Source organism: Mus pahari, chromosome 8 (assembly GCF_900095145.1).
Source record: "Mus pahari chromosome 8, PAHARI_EIJ_v1.1, whole genome shotgun sequence".
NCBI classification, from domain to species: domain Eukaryota; kingdom Metazoa; phylum Chordata; class Mammalia; order Rodentia; family Muridae; genus Mus; species Mus pahari.
The window spans coordinates 25,502,583-25,525,205 of record NC_034597.1 but is presented as its reverse complement, the minus strand read 5'-3'; the positions used below and the strand labels follow the sequence as shown (position 1 = coordinate 25,525,205).

The 22,623-nt window shown below is 49.2% G+C and overlaps 1 protein-coding gene across 1 annotated transcript; it reads right to left on the bottom strand.

Annotated features, from left to right (window-relative positions):
* Positions 1-3,510: 3,510 nt before the first annotated feature.
* On the bottom strand, positions 3,511-13,402 carry Syt15 (synaptotagmin 15). Its single transcript, XM_021203860.2, has 8 exons — positions 13,369-13,402; positions 12,361-12,556; positions 11,477-11,619; positions 10,118-10,413; positions 8,083-8,253; positions 6,703-6,823; positions 5,632-5,811; positions 3,511-4,826 (listed from the first exon to the last, which is right to left on the bottom strand). The coding sequence occupies exons 1-8, from the start codon at positions 13,394-13,396 to the stop codon at positions 4,684-4,686; spliced, it is 1,278 nt and encodes a 425-aa protein (XP_021059519.1). The 5' UTR covers positions 13,397-13,402; the 3' UTR covers positions 3,511-4,683.
* Between the last annotated feature and the right edge of the window lie 9,221 nt (positions 13,403-22,623).

The window sequence follows — 22,623 nt, the reverse complement described above, 5'->3', positions numbered from 1 at the left end:
CGTGATCATTTGTTATGCACCGTCATTACTGCACAAAGAGCCAAATGAAGAGGAGCAGCTCACCCACTGACTGAGGGTTTCCTTGAATCCTGGTTCTCCTGGCTCTACCTACCAAGTTGCTGCCATTCTGCCCTCTCCCCACCCCCATACCAAGCCGGGTCTTCTTTTTCTGGGAAAGGACTCCCCCCCCCCCCCCCGCTAGAGGCAGATGGATGTTCACATTAACAACAAGTGGGGAAAGCTGGATGAAGCACAGACCTTTTTAAAAAGAGCCACCGAGTCAGAAGCAAAGCACAGAGTGAGATACTTTCTGAGAACCACTTTGCTCTCCTGGAACTTCCTGGGTTTGACTAAGAGGCAAAGCATTCGGACAGAGTCGCCCACCATTAAGGGCAGCAAAGGCTGCAGCTGCAGCGTCTCTGGAGCTTGGGAGATAAGAAGCTGGAGACTAACACTAACAAGGCAGCCGGGCAGAGGTAGACCCAGGGGATTTCCCCCACTGGAAACATTTGTTGAGTTGTTGAGCTTTCATTGCTAACTATGAAAGTTAGCAGTTTGGGGGAAATGTCCTAATTCTTTTAGAAATTGGAGTCGGGGCCCACAGGAAGAGCTTGTGGTTGGATTCTTTGAAGAAGGACACCCATGATTCCTCCAAACCTGACCATTGGTTTGCCATGCTTAGTTTAAATAATGACCGTATCCGTTCATGCTTCCTCGTACAGTATTTCCATGCATGCCATAGTCACGGGACACTCCCTTTCCTGCTGTCTTGTAGATTAGAATTTTTTTTCTTTGTTTTCTTGACTTTGGGGACAGCAGAATGCTGATGTTACGTTGTTATGGTGACCAGTAATTGCTCACCCTTAAAGAATTCTGCCCTCTAAACTCCTTTATGAAAATTAATTACATCAGTTGGTAATTAAGTTTAATACTGCCCCCAGTTATTTTGCAAGCTGTCAGGAACAGCAGTTTGGGGTGTTGGGCTTCACTGTAGAGCTCAAGGTGGGTGGTGAAGGCTGCCAGTGGTGGACACTGCTCCATGGGCCATGTTCTTAGAAACCAGTGTTTTACTGGCTTCGCGATCCCTGTTGTCTGCAGGTATGCTTTATGCAGCTTTATGAACATACAGAAAACCTGCTTCTTTTTGTTTAGGATGACTACTAATTGCTTCTCTACCAAAAATGTATGAATCTAAATTTCAAGGGTTTGAAGGGAAAATGTTTTTATGATGAGGATTTGAATCCCGCCCTCCCCTTCATTTTAATAGGGACTCATTATGTAGTCTGGCTTTAAAGCTGAAACTCTTTTGCCTCAGCCTTCTGCATGATGGGACTATAAGGCATGTGTCACTATGACAGCATGGGGATTTGGATTCTGATGAACTCTTTAAAAGCCATATTGATGGAGCTGAAGAGATGCTATGAAGCTCACAGCAGTTAAGAACACTTGCTGCTCTTCCGGAGGATCTGGGTTCAGTTCCCAGCACCCACATTAGGTAACTCCATTCCCAGGAGCTGTGGCGCCCTCTTTTGGCCTCCTTGAACCTGCATACATATGGTACACACACAGAGAAGCAGGCACCCACACATACACAAAAATTTAAAGTTTTTAACTTAAAAATTATTATAAGAACTGTTTTTATTATTTCATGATTTTTTAAAAAAGATTTATTTTAAAGAGTTATTGTATATACAGTGTTCTGTCTGAATGTACACCTGCAGGCCAGAAGAGGATACCAGATCTCATAGATGGCTGTGAGCCACCATGTGGTTGCTGGGAATTGAACTCAGGACCTCTGGAAAAACAGCCAGTGCTCTTAACCTTTGAGCCATCTCTCTGGCCCTATTTCATTTTAAAAAGTATCTTCTTCAGAAAATAAAAACCTATCTAAAAAGAATATATGTTTTTTTATTCTTTTTTTAATAGTTAATTGCCCTCCCAGCTAATATTTCTTATAGTTGGTATTTTATATGTTTGATTACTATCTTTAAGATGCTTTATCAAGTTTATAGCAGGATGCTCTTTCAGAGAGTTGTATGGTAATTATAAAGCTGATTTCCAGTTCACACATGGGTTGTCTTCGTACTATGCTGATGTGCGCAGAGCTGTATTCTGAAGCCCCACCGTGGAGCTATGATGGGGGTCGAAAGAAGAGAGACAAGACCAGTTGTGTTTAGCCGAGCCTCGACTATTTTTTACAATTAAGATCACACATACAGTAAACATCAAAGATGTTTAGAAAAATATTTTTCTTATGCATTATGAAAATTTAAAATTTAAAACTAGAATGTAAATCAACTCTTAAGCAGAACATGGTGGTGCGTGCCTTTAATTGCAACTTGGGAAGCAGCTGCAGGTGGATCTCTCATGAGCTTGAGGCCAGCCTGGTCTACATAGTGAGCCCCAGGCCAGCCAAGGATTTAAATAGAAGGCGCTGTCTCAAACAGGCGAGCAATCAAATAACAGCAGCAACGACGAAAAACCTCAAGCCTCTCTTTTTTTAAAAAAAATTAATTGATTTATTTACTTTGCATCCGACTACAGTTTCCCCCTCTCCTCTCTTCCCAGTCCCCTCCCCCACTCCCTTCCCATTCACTCCTCATTTTCTCTTCAGAAGCCTGGCATATCAAGTTGTAGTAGGGCTGCTTGCATCCTCTCCTATTGAGGTCAGACAAGACAGCCCAGGAGGAGAAAAGGGACCAAAAGACAGGCAACAGAGTCAGAGACGGCGCCTGCCCCTGCTGTCCACTTAAGGACCCAGCTACACAACTTTAACATATCATACGTGCAGAGGCCTTCCGCCAGGCCCATGCAGGCTTTCTGGTTGGTAGTTCACTCTCTGTGAGTCCTTATGGGCCCAACTTAGTTGATTCTGTAAGTTTTCTTGTCATGCCCTTGACCTACAAATCCCCAAACCCTCTTATTAAAAATAAAACAAGTGGATAAACATATCATGCTAACGGATTGAAAGTTGAATAATCTACATTTGTCAGAGGGTTCTCATATTAGTATGTGTTAAATAAGATTGGATCAAATTGTATACTTTTCATGAGAAACAATCACTTTACTCTAAGATATTCTGTGGGACTGTAAAACGTTTCTGCTGGAGTCGCAGGATCTGAGACAGCCCCTGCAAGCACACACTGGCCCACGAAAGCCCGCACGTCTCTTTGCTGTTGACGTCCCTACAATACGGCTGCCCCTCCTTTCACTCCTCAGAGCACACCACCTGCCGACTTCTTGCCATTTCAGTTTCTCAGAAGCTTGTCAGGTGTACCAGTCCACCAACTTTCCCTGGTCATCTGGGGAGGACCACGGCAAATCGGGAGTCTCCTGCTGGAGAACGGCTGTGGTGGCATCCGTGACCCGCAGGTTCCAGATGAAATAGATGAGTAGTTCTGCTTCAGCTGCCTGCCCTGCAGGTACAAGGTGGTGTGTGTGTGTGTATGTGTGTGTGTGTGTGTGTGTGTGTGTGTGTGGTGTGTGTGTGTGTGTGTGTGTGTGTGTGTGTGTGTGTGTGTGTGTGTGTGTGTGTGTGTGTGCGCGCACGCACGCACGTGCACGCGCACGTGCAGTGAAGCTATTGGAAGCCACTGCAGTGTGGGTCACCCTGAAAGAATGTAAGTGAAGTGAGAGAGGAAGAAACGAACAAGATGGTGTGTCCTTTTGGACCAGTCAGGCAGAACTGGTATTTGCGTACTGATAGACATCAGAAGTGGACCTAAAGAGGCCCAGATAACGCTCCCTCTACTATAACTGAAGTCACTTCACTGCAGACAGCAAGAGAGACACAGGCAGGCAGTTCTGCTTTAGGTACAGTGCATCGACTTGTCTGCCTGTCTGCAGCTTAGGGTACAGACACACAGAGAAATAACAGGCACAGTGGCTGCTTACTAGATCAACTAATAGGCATTTGGTGACAGCGACTTTGATTCTGGGGGCCACTGACCTAATGAAGTTTATACCCCTTGCCACAGACATCAGTCTTGTGGCTAATACCATGGTCCCATGGATTCACCTGTCCAAAGTAAGAGTTAGGAGCTGAATGCCCAAATTCTGATAACCAGGTGACCATGAGACCCAGCAAGAGATCACCTGAAGTGGGGCATGAGGTGTGGCATCCTGAGGAGGATGGCTGTGCTCAAGATGTTGTGCAAATTTGGCTGCATTGTGTTATATGGCTCCAGGGAGGAGCTACACAGCAAGGTGTGCTGACCACCTTGTTGACCTCCTGGTATGTGGTTGGGCTGCTCAACATGGCTCTCCCTGTTGTGGCCCACAGGTTGCTCTGCTGGGTGGAAGACAGAGAACACCCAGCTTGAAAAACAGTGCAGCTGTGGACTCAACCCACCACCAGTTTTCCAAGGTAGTGGGACTTAGCTGGTGCTGTGCTCCCATTCACATGCAGCTGTGCTCCACCAAACAGAGTATCAGTTCTCAACCCCTGAGATCCTGTTTGAGGTCATGACCTTGATGATCAGGAGCCCTGCAGATCCAGAGAGGTTAGGTGGGTTGGGAGAGTGTCCTGGCCAGATACTGGCTGAAGCTGGGTTGTGTCCCTTTTCCTTCCTGCATGAACACCCATGAGCCACTGGCTCAGGCTAGCCCCACAGTGCACTGAGTGTTAGAGGAGATGTCCACGGTGTGGTGTGGTGTTGCATATCCTGATGGGGACGCGATGACTCAGGGCTCCGTGGGGCGGCAGAGTGAGTGCCAGCACTTCACCAGCTCCTTTGGCTTGCGGAGCATCTGCCCCCAGTGTTCCAGCTCTTTGCCACGGGTGTACATGTAGGGGCCCACTACCACGCGGCCCAGGGGCATGCTCTCTGCAGGGGAGGGAAAGCTTTGTCATGTCCTTAAATACAGAAGCCATGTCCTCTCATCCTAAGGTCCGCACTGACTTCTGTTTCCCATTCTGCTCTCTGGGAGGAAGTAGCAAGCCCCTCCTCCCTGAGCCTGAGTCACCCAGCACTGTTCCCTCCCCCTGGGATCTTAGAGAAGGAGAGAGCTTGCATTGCAGTTCTGTCCCTCACTGCCCCGACCCCTGCCCCGGGTCACATGAAACCCCAGATGTGTTGAATTGCTATGGGAGAAAGCATTTTTGTAGGAGGAAGGCCTCTTCCGTTGTTTCCTTGCACACTGGGCAAGAGCATGAGGCAGTAATGTCCACCCATTATCTACCACTGGGGAGAAGGTCCCAAATCCAGCCCAGGAACAGCCATGGCCAGTGGCTTTGCTTTGTAGTTAGTGACAGTGGATTTTAGTGGCTGGGTCGTGCAGGAAGGCATGAGGAAAGTCAGGGAACACAATACTCACGACAGGAAATGGACTGCCTGACATCTCTGACAATTCACCCAGAACGAGGAAGAAGCAACTACCCCTGAGCCTCTTTCTAGGGTACCACAGACCAAGTCCAATTGGACTAAGGCTGGCCACGAGCCCCAGGCTACCTAACAGCAAGCTCCGTGGTCATGGGCAAGTGTCTCAGCCTCTCTGAGAGCTAGTTTCTTTAGTCAGAAGCAGGGACAACTCCACTTGAGGGTAGCCATTGAGTGCTGCCTACAACTGAGTGGCCCCTGCTACCCATTGCCCCAACACCATGTCCCCTGCTCCCCATTCCCCAGGCCTTACTGTTCCCTTCTGTGATCTGCAGCACCACCAGGCTAAGGCTGGCGGTGTCCAGCTCATTGGTGTCAACCTTGAAGCTGAAGGTTTCATTGTACACAGGGTTGACGGAGCCCAGTACCGCCGAAGTCCTCTTGCACTTGACGAGTTTGTTGTGATTCATCAGAGACACCTTGACAAACAGGCCTGTGGAGCAGTGCACATACACTAGTGGGCAGGAGAAGTGGGCACAAGCCCAGCGCCTAATGTGGGATCTCTGGCTAGGAGGCACGCACCCCCTCCGTAATCACCAGATCGCCATCACTTTCTGGTCCCTGCTGCCCAGGCCGGCGGATGTGGCTGGAACAAACAATTAGTGTGATGTTCTATGACCCAGGGAAACTTGGCTTCCTTTCCCTTCCTCTGGCGCTGGAGGCTCTCATACTCAGCTGGCCCAGTTTACTGGAACCTGGCACCATAGCCCAGCCTCCCTGCTGGGAAGGCATTGTCTATTGGAAACTCAGGCTTTGGGCCTTCTCGAACCCCTGCTCATCCAGAAGCTGAGGGCTTCAGGGTGGGGTACAGGTGAACTCGGATGCTCCGAACTCCAGCAGGTAGCAGGCATCTTCCACCTGGCTGGGCATCATGAAGTGAGCAGGGTTAGTGCCCGGTTCCAGTGTTCTGGAAGGTCAGGAAGCAATAGCACTCTCCGGGTACCAGCACCCCTAAGGAGTAGGAGCCTTTCCTTAGGCATGGGGAGGTGCGGGACTGAACCTGCAGACACTGGAACCATTCGGCAAAGGGACAGGCAAGGTAGGCAAGGCAAAGAACCAAGACACTGTGCTGAGGGACAGGGCAAGGTCTCCAGTCAGGGCAGAGCCCTTGGTACCTACTGTTGCCTTAGAAAAGGCTTTTGATATGAGAAGTATCCGCAGAGGGAGGACAGGGCAGAGTAGAGGAAGTGCTGGGTGCTTGCTCTTAGGCATGAAGTACAATTAGGATGCCTGGTAGGGAGGTCAGACCCTGCCTAGCCCCGGCTAGGCTCACTAGGAGGAACCTTCTCTAGGATCGGGGGTGAGGGAGCCGGGGGTGACTCACTGACAACACCTCTGTCCTCCTGGAGCTGGAGACCCTTGGCCCGGAGCACGACCACAGTCAGGCGGCTCAGGTAGTCGTTGTAACCGAGGCAGAACTGGAGATCACCAAACTCCGAGGGGGGCTGGGGGGGGCAGAGATGGAAGCCCTTACTCCTGTCACTCTGGCAGGTGGCAGAGGAACTCAGAACGATCGCCCACGACACGCCTGCGTGGTTTCCCCTGAGGTTTGCACCATTTTATAGACAGGAAAACTGATGTCTGGGTTTTCAAGGACATTTGTGGATGGAGTACAGGTTAAGTATTCCCAAATCTAAAATGATCTGATATTCAAAACCTTTTGAATGCCAAATGTTAAATTGCATACAATGAAACTTTGCTTTATGCTTTTCAGTGTGTGTGTGTGCGTGCACGCAGGTGTGCGTGCACACATGCATGTGCACACACACATGCGCACATACAAGCATGTGTGTGCATGCTCAGATGTGCAAGTCCATGCAGAGGCCAGGAGAGGACTTTGGGCGCTTTCCTCTGTCACTCTCTGCCTCCGTCACTTAGTGCCTGGAGACATGGTCTCTTATGGAACTGGCTGGCCAGCAAGCTCCCAGACTCCATCAGTGCCCAGTTACAGGGTTATAAGACTGCTTGCCAGACTTTCATATGGTGCTAGAGATGTGAAGTCAGGTTCTCTTTTTTCCAGTGAGTATTCTTACCCACTGAGCCATTTCTCTACCCCTGCTCAAAATTAGTTAAAATGCATATAAAGTTATATCTGCACATTGCGATTAATGTGCATATAATGTACATTGAATTGGACGTGGGCCCCCTCCCCAAGATAGCTCATTATGTATATGTAAATATTGCAAAATCTGAAAAAAAAAAAAACCTAAAATCTGAATCCTTCCCAGCCCTAAGCATTCTGGGTAAGAGATCCCTAACCTGTGGTAATGGGCCAGAGCCTGGTTTCTGGGTTTTAAAGCCTGGTTGGGCTCACATGGGTCCTCCCTGAGGAATGGGAAATGAGAGATAACATTTCCCCTAGAAATTCCCATTTGGTGTTCACAACCTTGTGACCTGTGTGGGAACCCAAATGTGCATGTCTTTGGCAAGAGATAGAGGCTCACTTACATAGCTCAAGCTGGCTATGATTTGTGATACAGGCTAGAGGCTCAGCAGGTTTAAGCCTGACTACTTGAGCTCAGTCTCCAAGGCTGTGTGGTGGAAGGAGAAGTAAGTTGTCCTCTAACCCTTCCTTACAAGTCTGACACAGCACCCCTCCCCCCAAGGGAAGGTGCTGGCCAGGCGGTGCCAGGGGGCCCTGTACATATCTTGGCTACTCACAGTAGGCCCATACCAAGTGATATGTGTCTGGTGACCATCTCACCTCCAGGTTTTTAGCTTCCAGGTCTCTCCAGATGATACAGTGGTGGTCCCCTGCCAGGGTCTCATTCTTCAACGGGAATAGCACCTGTCCCAGGAGCTGGTGCTTCCTCTGCTTGTTTACATGGTACACGGAAAACTTCAGCACTCTCTGGATGACACTTTTGCTGGATACCTAAGGAAGGAGAGGACCCAGGCCAGGGTCAGGTCTGGGAGTAGGGGCCAGGTGGATAATTAACATGTTGGAGACAGGATATACATCCAAGCCCAGGCTTCCTTGGGGACCCCTCTCAACAGCAAGGCCCAGCACCCTGGGGAAGTGCATACATAGGCTTGAGTCTCATCATACAGTATTCTGAGAGGACTTGTACCCATTGCTGCCTGGGGCTCCTTGGTACCCTAGTAACCAGAATCTGCCCTTGCAACGTGTTTGCTTGCAGAAAAGGTGCGCCAGAAATCATGACCCGGTCTTGTGGAGATGGACTCTCTTTTCTCTGAGCTGTGGCCTTCACAACTGTGAGATGGGGATCATGATTCTTCTTGCCTCGATGGTAAAACCCCAATCTCTATATCTGGCCTACGGCAGGTGGCCAAACAGTACTGATTTGCTTCTTCAGGTCTGTCTTCCCAGAGCATGGAGGCCAGGATCACGTTGGGGCATGCTAACCGGTCAAACTTCAGATAATAAGAGACAGAGTGCTTATCCCTAAACGGCACATCCTCTTCAGCCCTCGTCCCATCCGAGGCTCGGGAAACATCTAAGAGAAATGGAGGACTGTAAGGACCTGGTGCAGGGTGACTGCCTTGGATTCCAGGACTCCGGAGGCAGAGGCAGTAGCATCTCTGTGAGTTCCAGAGAGACACGAACTTGGACTGTGTTGTGGGCATTTGGATGGAGGTACTCGGAGCAGCAACGGGGAGAATATGATCAGGCTTTATTGGAAGCACATAGGTGAAATTCTCAAGAATAAAGAAAATTTTAATACTAAAAAGTTAACATTAAAATACCCTATGGCAAGGGCTTAGCATCATGCTGTAACAAAATAGGAGGAGGAGGAGGGAGAGGAGGGAGAAGAGGAGGAAGAGGAGGGGGAGGAGAAGGAGGAAGAGAAGAAGGGAAGGAAGAAGAAAAGAAGGAAGGAAAAGAAAGAGAAAAACCAAATTTGAATAAATAATAAGTAAGATAATCCCTTAAAACAAAACAGAAAAACAAACAAACAAACAAACAAGCAAGCCTTTGGGTGTGAGAGCCTGGGGAAGTGATAGGAGCAGGGCAGGAACCCTCAGTAGGCCTCCCAGTCAGGGCCTCCTCTGGCTGGGCCACACCTCTTCCCAGCTCTCAGCCTCCTGCAGAAGGCCTGAACCAAACTCCAGCCCCTGTGATCACGTGCTTCTGGACGTGGACTGGCCTCTCCTTCCTTCGGGCCATTGTGCTGCACAGCTCTCGGGAAAGGTTTGTCCAAGACCTCTTGGCAGGTCCTTCTAAGAGGCCCGGACACCTGCTGTGGTTCCCAGGCTGCTGTAAGCATAGGGCACAGGCTTCCTACCCAACCTTAGACCCAGGTATGGCAAAGGCACCAAAGGCTGCAGCCATGGCTCCTGTCCCCGACACTTCCACCAGGACAGGCAGTTTCTGCCCCCAACTCAAATAGGCCTGAGGGTCTTCCTTGGATGACCTTGCCTATAAGGCCCAGGGCATTGGGTCACTTGCAACAGCTCCAGGGGCCAGAGCCTAGCACTGAGTAAACATTTCAAAATGTACTTTTGCTTTCTTCTTTCTCCAAGGCAGCCAGGACAGGAGGAACCCAGTGTCTGACCACCTGTCCCTAAGCCTCATTAAAACACAAACGAAACAAACCCCTCACCACCAGGGCTACCTCTGGAAGACTCTGTTCCTGCCTCTGAGTGAAGCCGAGCTGGAGGCTCAAGTGTCTTGAAGGGCTGGAAAGCCCTTCCTGTAGGAAGGGAGCCAGGTTATCCTGCACAATGCTCCCTCACAGGGAGCCCAAGGCCACTGGATCCCACTGCTCCAGAAGTACCTGGAAGACGAAGTTCTCATCAAACTGTGGGTTACAAATGTTGTGTTTGGTCTTGGACTGGAGGAAGCGCCGTTCATCAGGCAGCAGGTGGAGCTTCACCAAGATGCTGCAGGTCTCGGAGGGGACTTGCAGTTGCTGAGCCTTGATCAGGCCCACCAGCAGCCTCTCAGACTCCTGCTGGTACTCCACTGAGAACCACAGCCGGCCCAGGCAGCCATCAGGGAGACCTGTCTCACTCATGTCCTCCGGGGACTTGTACAGCTCCGGGTTGATGCTCCCCGTCACACATGCATCTCCTACAACAGAAGGGGAGAGAGGTCTGGCCGGCTAGAGAAAGACAGGGACACTGGGGACAGTGGCCAGCTCTTGGTGCACCCACAGCATGGCCAGGCAGCTCATTCTATGCCAGAGCCATTCCACCTGTCCCTGATTGTCTCCACAATCCTGGAGGCCAGGGCATGTTTCCTGATGCATCNCCCCCCCCCCCCCCACCCCAAGGCCGGACTCCTCTTTACAGTATCTAGGGAAGGATAAAGAGTGAAGAAATGTTGCCTTTCTTCTTACTCTTCAACTTCAAATGGATACTGGCATGCACCCCGGACGGAGATCTTCCGAGGAAAGAGGTGACTGCTAAGCTCTGAGATCACTCTCTATCCTTCTGCCCTCTCAGTTGGCCAATCAGTTCATCAGCCTGGGGTAGGACCCAGTTCAGTTCTGTTCCAGGCCATAAATGGGTTTCAATTCTATGCTAAACCCTTTAAATTTTTTGTTTCATTTCTTATGTGTTTTTTTTGTGTGTGAGTATGACAATATGTATGTATGTAAGTACACACACACATGTGTGTGTGTATGGGCATGCACATGATATGGTGTGTGTGTGTGTGTGTGTGTGTGTGTGAGAGAGAGAGAGAGAGAGAGAGAGAGAGAGAGAGAGAGAGAGAGAGAGAGTCAGAGGATAACCCAGTGGAGCCCATTCTTGCCTTTCACTTTACACGGGATCTGGGGATCACACGTAAGCAATCAAGTTTATGTGGCATGTGCTTTTTACCCACAAAGCCTTCTCATAGGCTCCTACGTCAAATTCTTGCTGCCTCTGTATCCTTGGGCAAAGCGCTGCTGATGCCCAACTTCAGTTACAAATGAGGTCATCGTTCCCTCCCCTTCAGAGGGAGGAACACAGTGAAGTCTAACTCCACAACAGCATATGAGTACGGGGTGAAGCAGGCACTTGGTGAACAAAGTACCAGAAACAGTGGACATGTGGTGGTAACTCTGGTATCCTTGGGCTGGCCACAGGAGTGAAAGCGGATGGTCAGATCTAGCCAGATCAGCCCCTGCCTGAGTCCTGGGAGGACTTACCAGGGTTGGCATTGGAGGTGCAGGCCATGTGCTCTGGGACAGCGCAGGGGTCCTGTGGGGTCACAGCCCAATCACCACCATGTAGGGGCACCCAGTCTCGACCTTGGTGAGAAGGGGGCACCACAAATGGTACACTTGGTAGCCTGTCCAAAAGAAGGGAAACCACATGTAGATGGCAAATGAGTTATGTGACCCCAATGCTCAGCCAAGAGACTGAGTGCCAGAGCCTGGAGAAAGAAGAGCCAGTGAGAGCCAAGAGCATCAATTCTGGGGCTATATTAGGACACACACACACACACACACACACACACACACACACACAATCTGTCTACTCATAACACACACACATATCAATGCACACACACTCTGAGACACACACACATGCACACACACACACCCCCCACAGTGTCCATCTACTCATAGCACACACACACCAATGGACACACACTCTGACACCCCCCCACAGTGTCTGTCTACTCATAACACACGCACCAATGCACACACACCCTGACACACACGCACATACACACACTCACTCACACACGTACACCCCCCCCACACACACAGTGCCTGTCTACCCATAATAGTGTGCCGTGGGAATCAGAAGATAGCCTCTAACAGCAGTCTGTCTGGCTTCTAATTCCTGGTTGTGGTATCCGTACTTGTTTTTTATATCCTCTGAATCAGTTTTCCCAGCAGGAAAATGGGGTTACAGCGCCTGCCTCCAGCTTGTTGTGAGGTTTCTGGGGTTTCTTGGCATAGTTCCAGCATGCTGACGGCCTGAGAGAGGCACCCCACAACAAAACTTTGCTTTCCCACCATGTCCCGTCCCACCAGCAAGAATCTGAGTAAAGCCTTAGAGAAACAAAGGCCCAGAACCCTACCTGCCAGGTGGGATCCCAGAATACTGGTACAGCCTGTCCTCTTTTCTGCTGAAGGAAAAGGTGGCGGCTGGGCCTGACGTCTCTGGCAGCTCCTCATAGGTGAAGGTGGTGCAAAGCCTCCTCCACAGACAGCAGCTCACTCCGATCAGCAGCAGCAGCCCCCCAATGATGCCTCCTATCAGGAAGGCCAGCTGCTCTGAGGCAGAGACCACCAGTGCAGGCTGTGAGCCGGATGCGGAAAGCCACCCACCAACTCACACAGCTCTGTCCTTGGGAGTGAGCAGAATTAGACAGTGCCCCACCCCAGGAAAGGCACATAAGTGAGATGTTTGCTGGTCTCAGCCCAAAAGATTTCCCTTGGGAACAGTTGGCCCTGCACTTGGTGGCGGCTGTGCTCCAGAGTAGAAAGCAAACCTTCCCTGGGTTCCTGCTAGGGTTTGGATGTGAGCTTGGGTGTGGGTGCCACGCACTTTTAAGTCCAGGAAGGAATTGCTTCCCCGTCGCTTGGCAGAGCTCAGTTTTGGGGGTTGTTGGTGAGACATGGACTTAGAGTCCCCACACACTCTAAGTTCTGTAGTCAGTGTCCAGTCAGTCTCTTTCCCACCCCCCACACGGCCCTCTATCAAGGGGAACCCATGCTTTGGGTGGGAGGTGGCAGGCAGTGAAGCCTATTGTAACAGGTTAGGCAGATTTTAAAAATGGAGACCTAAGAATCCTGGGACTCCCACATTTTCAGGGACTCTGGAGGCTACGCCTGGAGCTACCAACAAGGCTTAGAGGCTTGGTCTCACTTGCAGACTGGCGGGCATGGATTTTCCCAGGTTCAGGGGTCTAGATAGCTGCTTGAGAAGGCGGGACCCATACACATCATAAGGGTAACTGTCTGAGAAGAGCTAGCTACACCTTTTACTCCATTTCCGAGGTTGGCAGGGTCGAGACAAGTGCTTGAACTGTTGGCAGAGAGTAGACTCCGCGTCCTGGGACGGGGTAAAAGGTGAGGTCACTTACCTGCCATCGGGTAGCTCCTGGGCGGCATGGCGCGGCTCTGGTCGGTGCTCTAAGACTCAGGCTGCTGCACGGCAGGGACCCGGGCAGGCGGGCGCCGAGAGTCTCCGCACTGCAGCCTCCAGAAAGTGAAGGCTGCTGCGGGGTGGCCGGGAGGCAGGGCTCCAGCGCCCCAGGTCACGGCGACGCCCCGCCCCGGTGCTGGCCCCGGCCCCGCAGGAGCTCGGAGGCGCTGCTGCAAGTCCGGAAACCACGGGCTCCGGGAGGGGGAGGTCCTAGGGGTAGGTCCTAGGGGCTCTTGCCAGAGACACGAGAAGCTTCCTGCGGCCCCTGCCAGGTACAGAGTCACTCCCATCACTGAGGGTAGAGCAGAGCCTTCTCCACCAGCGTCTGACAGTGGACTCCGCATCTGGTACCTCACACATGGTGGCCCTGGCATGCGCTGAGTCGGTGGCAAGAAATTCGCCTGGGTCCTCCACTGATTTCCTATGAGGGCTGAGTTGCACCTCCATCTAGACCTCAACCCGGTTTGGCTGCGGGAGGCCTTTCCAATCCCAGGCAGGCGTTCCTGAGCCTTCCTGGGCACAGATCTACCAGTCTGGCTGTCCCAGCAGCTGTGTGGAGCTCAGGTTCCACAAGGTCAGATATCCAGGTTTCCAACCCCATCTGTCACTCACAACTTTTTGCCCAAGCCGTTCTCACCTAGGTGAGCAGTAACACCTCAAGAAATTTCAAGTGAACATCAGAGGCTCTCACCACCTTTGACAGTCTTAGCGGTGACTTAAAAAGTGTGTAAGGATGACAGCCACTAAGGTGACAATCTGACCCAGGTGATCATTAACTTGGTCTTCTCTATATACTGGTTGTCATGGTGATTTTTATCTGGCTGTTTTGATGATGAGAGGCTTCCCTAGGGGCTCTGCAGGAACCTCCAGGGGTTCCCACCCGCGAGTTCACGCCCTCAGTGAGCACCCTTTCTCCACTCTTGTAGAACTTCCATAGGAAGGTGTAAAGTTCTACTCTGAGGCCCAGTGGCATCTGTAAGAGGGTGGCCTAAGGAAATGGGGAAGGGGTGGTCCGTCTTGTGTTTTACAGTCATAGACGTAACACCCAAAGACGAAACTTTACTGCTGGGTGTCCAGAGGTGCTGGTGTGGTGTCTGCTGAAGGGTGGAAGGCCGCATAGGTAGGTGGGTTGGTGGGAAGGCTCAACTATAGCGTTCCTTCACTGGAGGCAAGGCAGAATGAGTTGTGAACCTTTATTTACCTCCTGGGGACAGAGGTCCCAGAGCTGCAGTCTGCCGTCCCTAATTAGTGACCATACGACCTCATTCCAGAACTTCTCCTAATAGACTGGGCCACCCTGGCCTTCTACCCCCCTTTCTCTCAGCAACTGTCCTGGCAACACAGTGAGACAGGAGAGTCCAGGGTTTAGTGACCAAGGAGACGCTGGGCTTCTCAGAGTCCCTCACCTTCCTCCCAGGTGTGAGTTAGACAGTTCCTGCTGCTGCAATGACAGCAGTTCCGAGGTCAGAGGCTTAGGTGTGCCTTCATGGTCGTCTCGACCTGGAGGTCCACTTTTCCAGTGGCTATGACAGCTAACTAGAGCCCCCTCCTTCATCTTCAAAGCCAGTTTGATGCATTTTCTAACCGTTGATTCTGGGTCTTGGTTTCTTTACATAGTCCCGGGTATCCTGGAACTTGATATGTAGACCAGGCTGGCCTCTAACTCACCAAGATCCACCTGCCTCTGCCTCCCAGGTGCTGGGATTAAAGGTTTATGCCACCATCCTTGCTCCTTATCCTGGGCCCAACTCTTTCAGCTCTTCTCTTCTAAGGACTCTCAAGATTACAGAGACCCACCCGGCAACTCAGGATAACCTCCTCATGTCAAGGCCTTTAACTTAACCACATTTGCAAGCCCCCCTTTGCCATTTGAGGTGATCTCATGAGGTGTTGTGCTGGCTAATTTTATTTATTTATTAATTATTATTATTATTATTTAGCTTTTAAAAGGAAGATTTATTTGACAAGGTTCACTTAGTGCAATACACCTAAAAAGAAATCACAATACAATGAAAGACTTAAATCAAGGCCTCAGAATTTCATACAAACACCAAGACCAAAAATCCTAAAAAATAATGGTATTACGTCTCAAAACTTCTCCATTAACTTAAAAAAAAAAAAAAAAAGAAAAGAAAAGAGCTTTAAACTCACGTGCCTTACAGGTTATCAAATGAATTTAGAATTAACAAACATGCCAAATGTTTCACTTATAATTGTAGACGCAGCTCCTATAGTTTTACAAAAAAGCATGTTTTTTCAACATGCATCAACAGTGTTCAATGTATGTATAAGAGCAACATTTAACATAATTCAACTGCTTTAACCTAAATATACTTACTGCTTACATACATCCTACAGTAACTAGAGAAAAGCTAGGAATTAAGTTTAATAGTTACAGTTCACTCAACTTTGCTCTATCATCCTAGGTGACTGCTATGTTCAACATTGAACCTTCCTTGAGTGGTGCCAGTGTTCACGTAAGAGAGCAGGCATAAAACCACAAGGCTGGATGGATTGCAAAAACTGTTAAACTGAGGGGTTTTAAAAAAAATTCTTTTTGATCAAGAGTCAGTGATCAAAATCAATTACATTCCCCATCCACCACTCGTACTAGACATGCTAGACATACCTCCCATGCCATTCACGCCCATAGATGCTCGGCTTCCACTACTGTAGTAGCTGCTGTTCACTGCTCCTTGGCTATCTATGCAATGTTTGATTGAAAATCACTGGAAATTTCCTGTAAAACTTGGTCATATCTGCCCATGCTGCTCTGGCCACTGTAGCCACCCCCATAACCACCACTCAGTTGCTGGGCTGGCTGGGCCACCGTAACTGGACTGGTTTGACAAGCCCATGCCTCCCATCATTTGGCTACCATAAGCAGCACCGCTTGCTCCTGCTGTAGAATTCAAGAAGAGTTCTACATATCTGTGTTGCATATTCGCTTTATCTTTTGACATAGCTGCAACAGCATCTTCATGGGTTGCAAACTCAACATCTGCTTCACCAGTTACTCTGGTGCAGGCTAATTTTTATATCAGCTTGACATAGGCTAGAGAAATCAGAGAGGAGGAATTCTCAGCTGAGAAGATGCCCCCAGAAGACTGGGCTGTAGGCAAGCCTGTGGAACATTTTCTTAATTAGTGCTTGATGGAGGCCATGTGAATCAGTCCATCCTGGGCTGGTGGTCCTGGGTTCTAGAAGGAAGCAGGTTGAGCGAGCCATGAGGAGCCAGCTAGTAGGCAGCACTCCTCCCTGGCCTCTACATCAGCTCCAGCCTCTTGGCTCCCTCCCTGTGTGAATTCCTGCCCTCACTGCTTTGGAGGGTGACCTGTTCTATGGAACTGTGAGGGAAATAAACGCTTTCCTCCCCAAGTTGCTTTTGGTCATGACGTTTCATCACAACAACAGTAATCCTGACTAAAACAGGTGTGGACAACTTTGGGACAGTCACTGGGCTGATCATAGCACCTATGCATCCCTTGGACTTGGGGCAGGGGTGGTTCACAGTCTTCTTCCTGCTACCTGGACCTTTCGGTGTGTCCCAGGGCTGGCTTCGGGCATCTAGAAAGGCCCGTATGTGCCCTTCCTGGTAACCCTGTCCATAACGAGGCACAATGCTCTATTTGTACATGCTGCCTTCACTACTGAGTCTGAATTGCACTGGGCTTAAATCCGGGTATAGAGTAGAGACTGGTATGGCCCTAGCCCCATGCTATGCCTTCCCAGTGCACCCCTCTTTCTCTCTGGCCTCCTCTTCAGCCACCAACATCCAAACCAGCATTTTCCTCTGTTTATTTTCACCATCTCCAGAACCCGGTTCCAGGCCTTGATCACTAACAGTGCTGCAGGGGCTTGCTCTGGGCGCCTCCCATTCGATCAACTCTCTCTCCTATCTCATCTCTTTCAAGCTCTTTCCATCCCTTTGCCTCTTAGGGTCTGGCCTGATGCAGATACTCTCAAGGATCTGCCAACACACACACTGGCTTCTTTTCAGTACACCCAAAATGCTCAACCCCCTCCCACCTGCCTCGAACAGACTCATCCTGCTGGATAAACCTCTGGCACCTTCTTCATGAAGCGGGTCACCATTGATTGGCTCCTTGTTCTCTCGTAGTTCCTGCAACTGCCATGATGACTAAGGGACTCCACATCTGTGGCTGTCATCTGTCCTACCCTTTCCAGCAGATTAGCTCCTTCATGGAGGCTGAGCTCTGTCTTATTCAGCTCCACGCCTCTCGGGCCAAGGCTGTGATGACCCTGGCTTGTGCCAACACTGGCCACATATCACATGCACTTGAAGCTCCTGGGGAGCCCCTCATCCTGGGCACCGGCTGCTGGGACTCATGCTCATGCCTTTAGCTCTTCTGTAAGAATCTTCCACATCTGGCCAGTTCACATAGCTTGGGACGTTTCTCACTAGAAGAGAGGCAGGAGGCAGAAGGGAGCTCATGCTTTTTTGTGGCTTGCAGTGTTCTTTCTGGGCATTGTGATTCAGGCCTACTTTATAACATCCCACTGAACATCCTATCAGCCTTGAGGGTCAGAGCCAGGCTTTCAGATGAGGAAACTAATGAGGCATATTGGGGGCTGGAGAGATGGCTCAATGGTTAAGAGCATTGGCTGCTCTTCCAGAGGTCCTGAGTTCAAATCCCAGCAACCACATGGTGGCTCACAGCCATCTGTAATGGGATCTGATGCCCTCTTCTGGTGTGTCTGAAGACAGCGACACTGTGCTCACATACATAAAATAAATAAACCTTTTTTTTTTTTTTAAAGATTTATTTATTTATTATATGTAAGTACACTGTAGCTGTCTTCAGACACTCTAGAAGAGGGCATCAGATCTTGTTATGGGTGGTTGTGAGCCACCATGTGGTTGCTGGGATTTGAACTCCAGACCTTCGGAAGAGCAGTCGGGTGCTCTTACCCACTGAGCCATCTCACCAGCCCCCAAATAAATAAACCTTAAAAAAAAGAAAAAAAGAAAAAAAAGGAAACAGAGGCATGTGGCTCTTGCAGAAAGCAGTGGCACTAGATCCCTCACTTGGATGGGTTTATGGATCCACACAAGTCCCCAGGAGATGTGTTGCTTGGTTGCAACACCAATTGCCCATGAACTAGGCCAGAGTCAAAGGTACTATGGAGTTTCTCCCCTCTGTACTGTGAGTGCTCTGAGCCCAGGCTGGCTCAGGGCCAACTTCACATAATAGAAGTGCCTCCCAGGGCTGGGAGCAGCCATGGCCCCATTTCCTGTTTTCAGATCTGACTGATAGCTAGGTCTCTGGTGTTGGAAAACCTGGAAACAGCAGCAGACAGGGCTTTTTTCTTCCATAGTCAAAAGGACATGGTATCTTTATTGGCAAGTGCATTTCCAAGGAGATTTGCTCGAAGTCCAAGAGTTTCAAGGTCTTCAAATGCCTGCAGGTGATAAATAATTCAGTGTGGTAGATGATTCATGACAAAGGCCACTTTCAATTAACCTTAAGAATCAGCCCCCATCTAAGGAAGTGTCCCCTCTCATCATGTAGGAACAGAGAAGCCAGGGTAGGATAAAGGCCACACTGAGAGACAAGGACAAGATTGTGCCTCATATCTGTGTGAGCATCTCCCTAGTTAGCTAAAGTCCCTATTACTGGGAGCCCCCCACAGCATTATTCTGTGCCCACCTTCAGCTACAATCCTAGTTTCCTTCCTTCCTTCCTTCCTTCCAAACAGGGTTTGTCTGTTTAGCTTTGGCTGTGCTGGAACTTGCTCTGTAGCCCAGGCTGGCCTTGAACTCACAGAGATCCACCTACCTCTACCTCTTGAGTGCTAGGATTAAAGATATGTGTACCGTTGCCTGACTACTTTCTTTCTTTCTTTCTTTCTTTCTTTCTTTCTTTCTTTCTTTCTTTCTTTCTTTCTTTCTTTCTTTCTTTCTTTCTTTCTTTCTTTCTTTCTTTCTTTCTTTCTTTCTTTCTTTCTTTCTTTTTCTTTTTTTTTTTTTTTTTTTGGTTTTTCAAGACAGGGTTTCTCTGTATAGCCCTGGCTGTCCTGGAACTCACTTTGTAGACCAGGCTGGCCTTGAACTCAGAAATCTGCCTGCCTCTGCCTCTCAAGTGCTGGGATTAAAGGCGTGCACCACCACGCCCGGCTTAGACTTAATTTCTTACAGTCCTATTATAGTTCGGCTCATATACTTATCTCAAAGGCATACACACTGAGAGTTGGTCTGTGGTACTACTACTGTAAGGTGGTGGACTCTTCAGCATGTGGGGCCTAGTGAAAGGACAATAGCTATTTGGGGTATACCTTTAAAGGGGACCTTGAAAATCATGAGAGAAAAGACCAGTTCCACAGTTTTAGAGCTGACTTTGAAGCAAGCTTTAAACCAGGACGATGGGCTCTGGCCAGGTCCACATCTCTGGGTTCCCAGAAAATGGCCACAAGTCACGTTTTGCAGAGGCTTAAAATCGCAAAATCACAGGGCCACTGTATTTCTCATCAGGTCAATCAGGGGCAAGCATATATCCTGATGTATTTCCTGTAAATCAGGTACCATTCTTCCCCACCCCCATATCCTCATCATAGTTGTGGGGTTTTGCACATGACCTAGCCGTGGCTGATCTATGTGTTTCATTGGTCACAAAGCTAGTGATACAGTCTAGGGTCTGGATTGGGTTCATTTCTCTGCCACTTAGAGAATTAAAAGGCAGGAAAAATCTGGAGTGCCACAGGTGGCATCGAGAACTCTCACACCCTGCAGACAGCAGCGGGCAGAATCAGCATCTGAGAAAGGCATTTATCTGGGGGAAGAAGAACACACGCACGCAGCAGACACAGCGATAAAGACACTCTGCAAAGCAAAGTGGGGACTCAGAAAGCCCCCCAAAACCAGTGTCTTCTCAGGCTGGGGTTCTTAAAAAAGAATTTTCTTCCCCTAATTTGAGATTGGTCAGTTTGAAAAAAGATAGCAGGTTGACGGGCCCACAACTGTTGTGTAACATGTCCTGGTCCAGTCCATCAGCAGGGGTCTGCTGGTGGGAGGAAAATCCCACATGGCCCATGTCTTAAGCTTTTGTCTTGCGTCAGGAGGGTGAGCAAGAAGACAGCCATCTTGGAAATTTGCCACCTTTATTACCCAGCCCCTCTCCCTGTCTGTCTGCCCACTGAAGAGTCAGCTTAACTCCCAGCATCTCGGTATGTTTAGAGATGGGTCCGTGACCTCTAATGGGATAATGACAACCCTGGAAATTTCTGTGGCTTCTGCTGAAGAAGAGATGCTTCTTTTTGAGTTAGGGTTGTTGAGTTGAAGATGTCTGTGCTAATGGAAACCTGCCATGGAGGAATAGGTAAGGCAGAGCTGGTACAGGAGCATGAGGCAGAAGTGCAGGTCCAGAGAGAAAGAGATTCAGGATGCTGTTGGAGCCCTGCCTGTGCTGTGTGGCAGCTGCCTCTCTCTGGATGTCTGTTTCTGTTCCATAAATCATCCTTAGCTATTTCTGTTAGCACCAGGATACTCCAAGCCCTGGCCTAACCATGTGACCCTTGACCTGCGTTGCCAGGACAACGACCCTCAACCCCACAACCCACTTGGCTCAATTTCCACCCTCACTGGTGTGATGTCATTTTCTGTATAAATTAGGGGATCACGCCCTCCTCGCTCTCTTCCTCTTTCTCTTCTTCTCTTCTCTTCTCTTTCTCCTCTTTCTCTCTTGTGAGTTTCTGACAAAACTCATTTTAATCCGGTCTGGGTTCATCCTGAGAGGCAGGCTGGCTGAAATGGAATGTGCGAGAGGAAAATGGAAGCCTAGACAAATTTTTCTGATCAAGGCTCCAAAGTTTAATAACTGAACTCCATTTAAATAACATGGAAAGATCTCCAGCCCCCTCCTCAGTCTTTGAAGTTGCCAGTGGCGGTAGGATCATAGGCAGCGGTCCAATCATAGGCGGCGGTCCGACTGTAGGCGGGTCCAAGGATTGAGGCAGGGACGAATGTCTGTTGGCGTAGGTGGTCCAAGGATGCTGCATTCTGGGATATCTGGGGGGGGGGGTCCTCTTGGTAGGTGGTGGAGACACAGCAACTCTCTAGTGGGTTTCAGCGCCTGTAGGGGGCTGGTGTTTTGAAGGAGAGTAATTAGTGTAACAGCAAGGTAGGCTTGGCGGCAACAAGGAGCTGGGAGACCCCAACATTTCTGCCCTTAATATTTAAAAAAAATTTTTGCTGGACTGGCACAAAATATATTTATGCTCTACGTCCTGCCCAGGAACCGTGGTGACTGGCGGCCACACCTGATACAGATTTTCCTGAACTGATCTATAGTCTAGGGGTGGGACCAGGCAGCTAGGAGGAAGCCCAGTGCGAGGCTAGTCAGAATTTAATCTCACCACCAGGGATCCTTTAGTAAATCCTCAATTATGCTGATTCCTTTGGGCCCAGTAGAAAAACCTGATTTGGGCATTTCTGCCAAAGCAATTCCCCTATTTTCTAGGCCTTGGTAAATACTAGAATATGAACGTAACTTCCACAGGTATTTTACTCTAAGCTATGTCCTGGGCTTGGCTCTGCCAGAGGCATTATTAACATGCGGATAGGATTGGTGTAAAATGTGATTGGAAATGCCAGGATTCTAGGAGGCTGAGTCTCTTTTGAGACTCTGTTTTCTCAGGACTCCTCTAGCTTTTTAGGCCTGATGTGAGTCACTACTAGAGTGGCGGTGGCAATTTCTCCCTATAATTTTAGTTTTAGCCGAAGTTTTAGAATGTAGCCAAATCATCAATGTTTTAATTGTCCAAATGACTTTTGCTAATATCTGAAATTTTATGCCTTTAACTGAACCAAGTCCAAACTCTCTGCAATTGAGCTTTAGTCAATTCACAGTCAATCGTTGTATTATGAAGTAATGGCGTGACACAAACAGAATGGAAGGAAGCATGACACTTAGTAGCTAGCCTAACCATGATATTTTTAACATCTTGCCCTAATGCCAGCACCACTTATTAAGGGCGTTAACCTTGGCCTCCAAATTTGTTTATAAAGAAAAATCAGACCAAACCACAATATATATGTTTCGATGCCAAAGGGTTTTTGCCACCGCTCCATGCAGGGGGATGAGTCTGAATAGCACTGGCTGCACACCGTTGGGGATAGTTGACCTGCTTGAAAACAAAAGCCAAACAGTTGAACAGTAACAGGATAACAAACTTT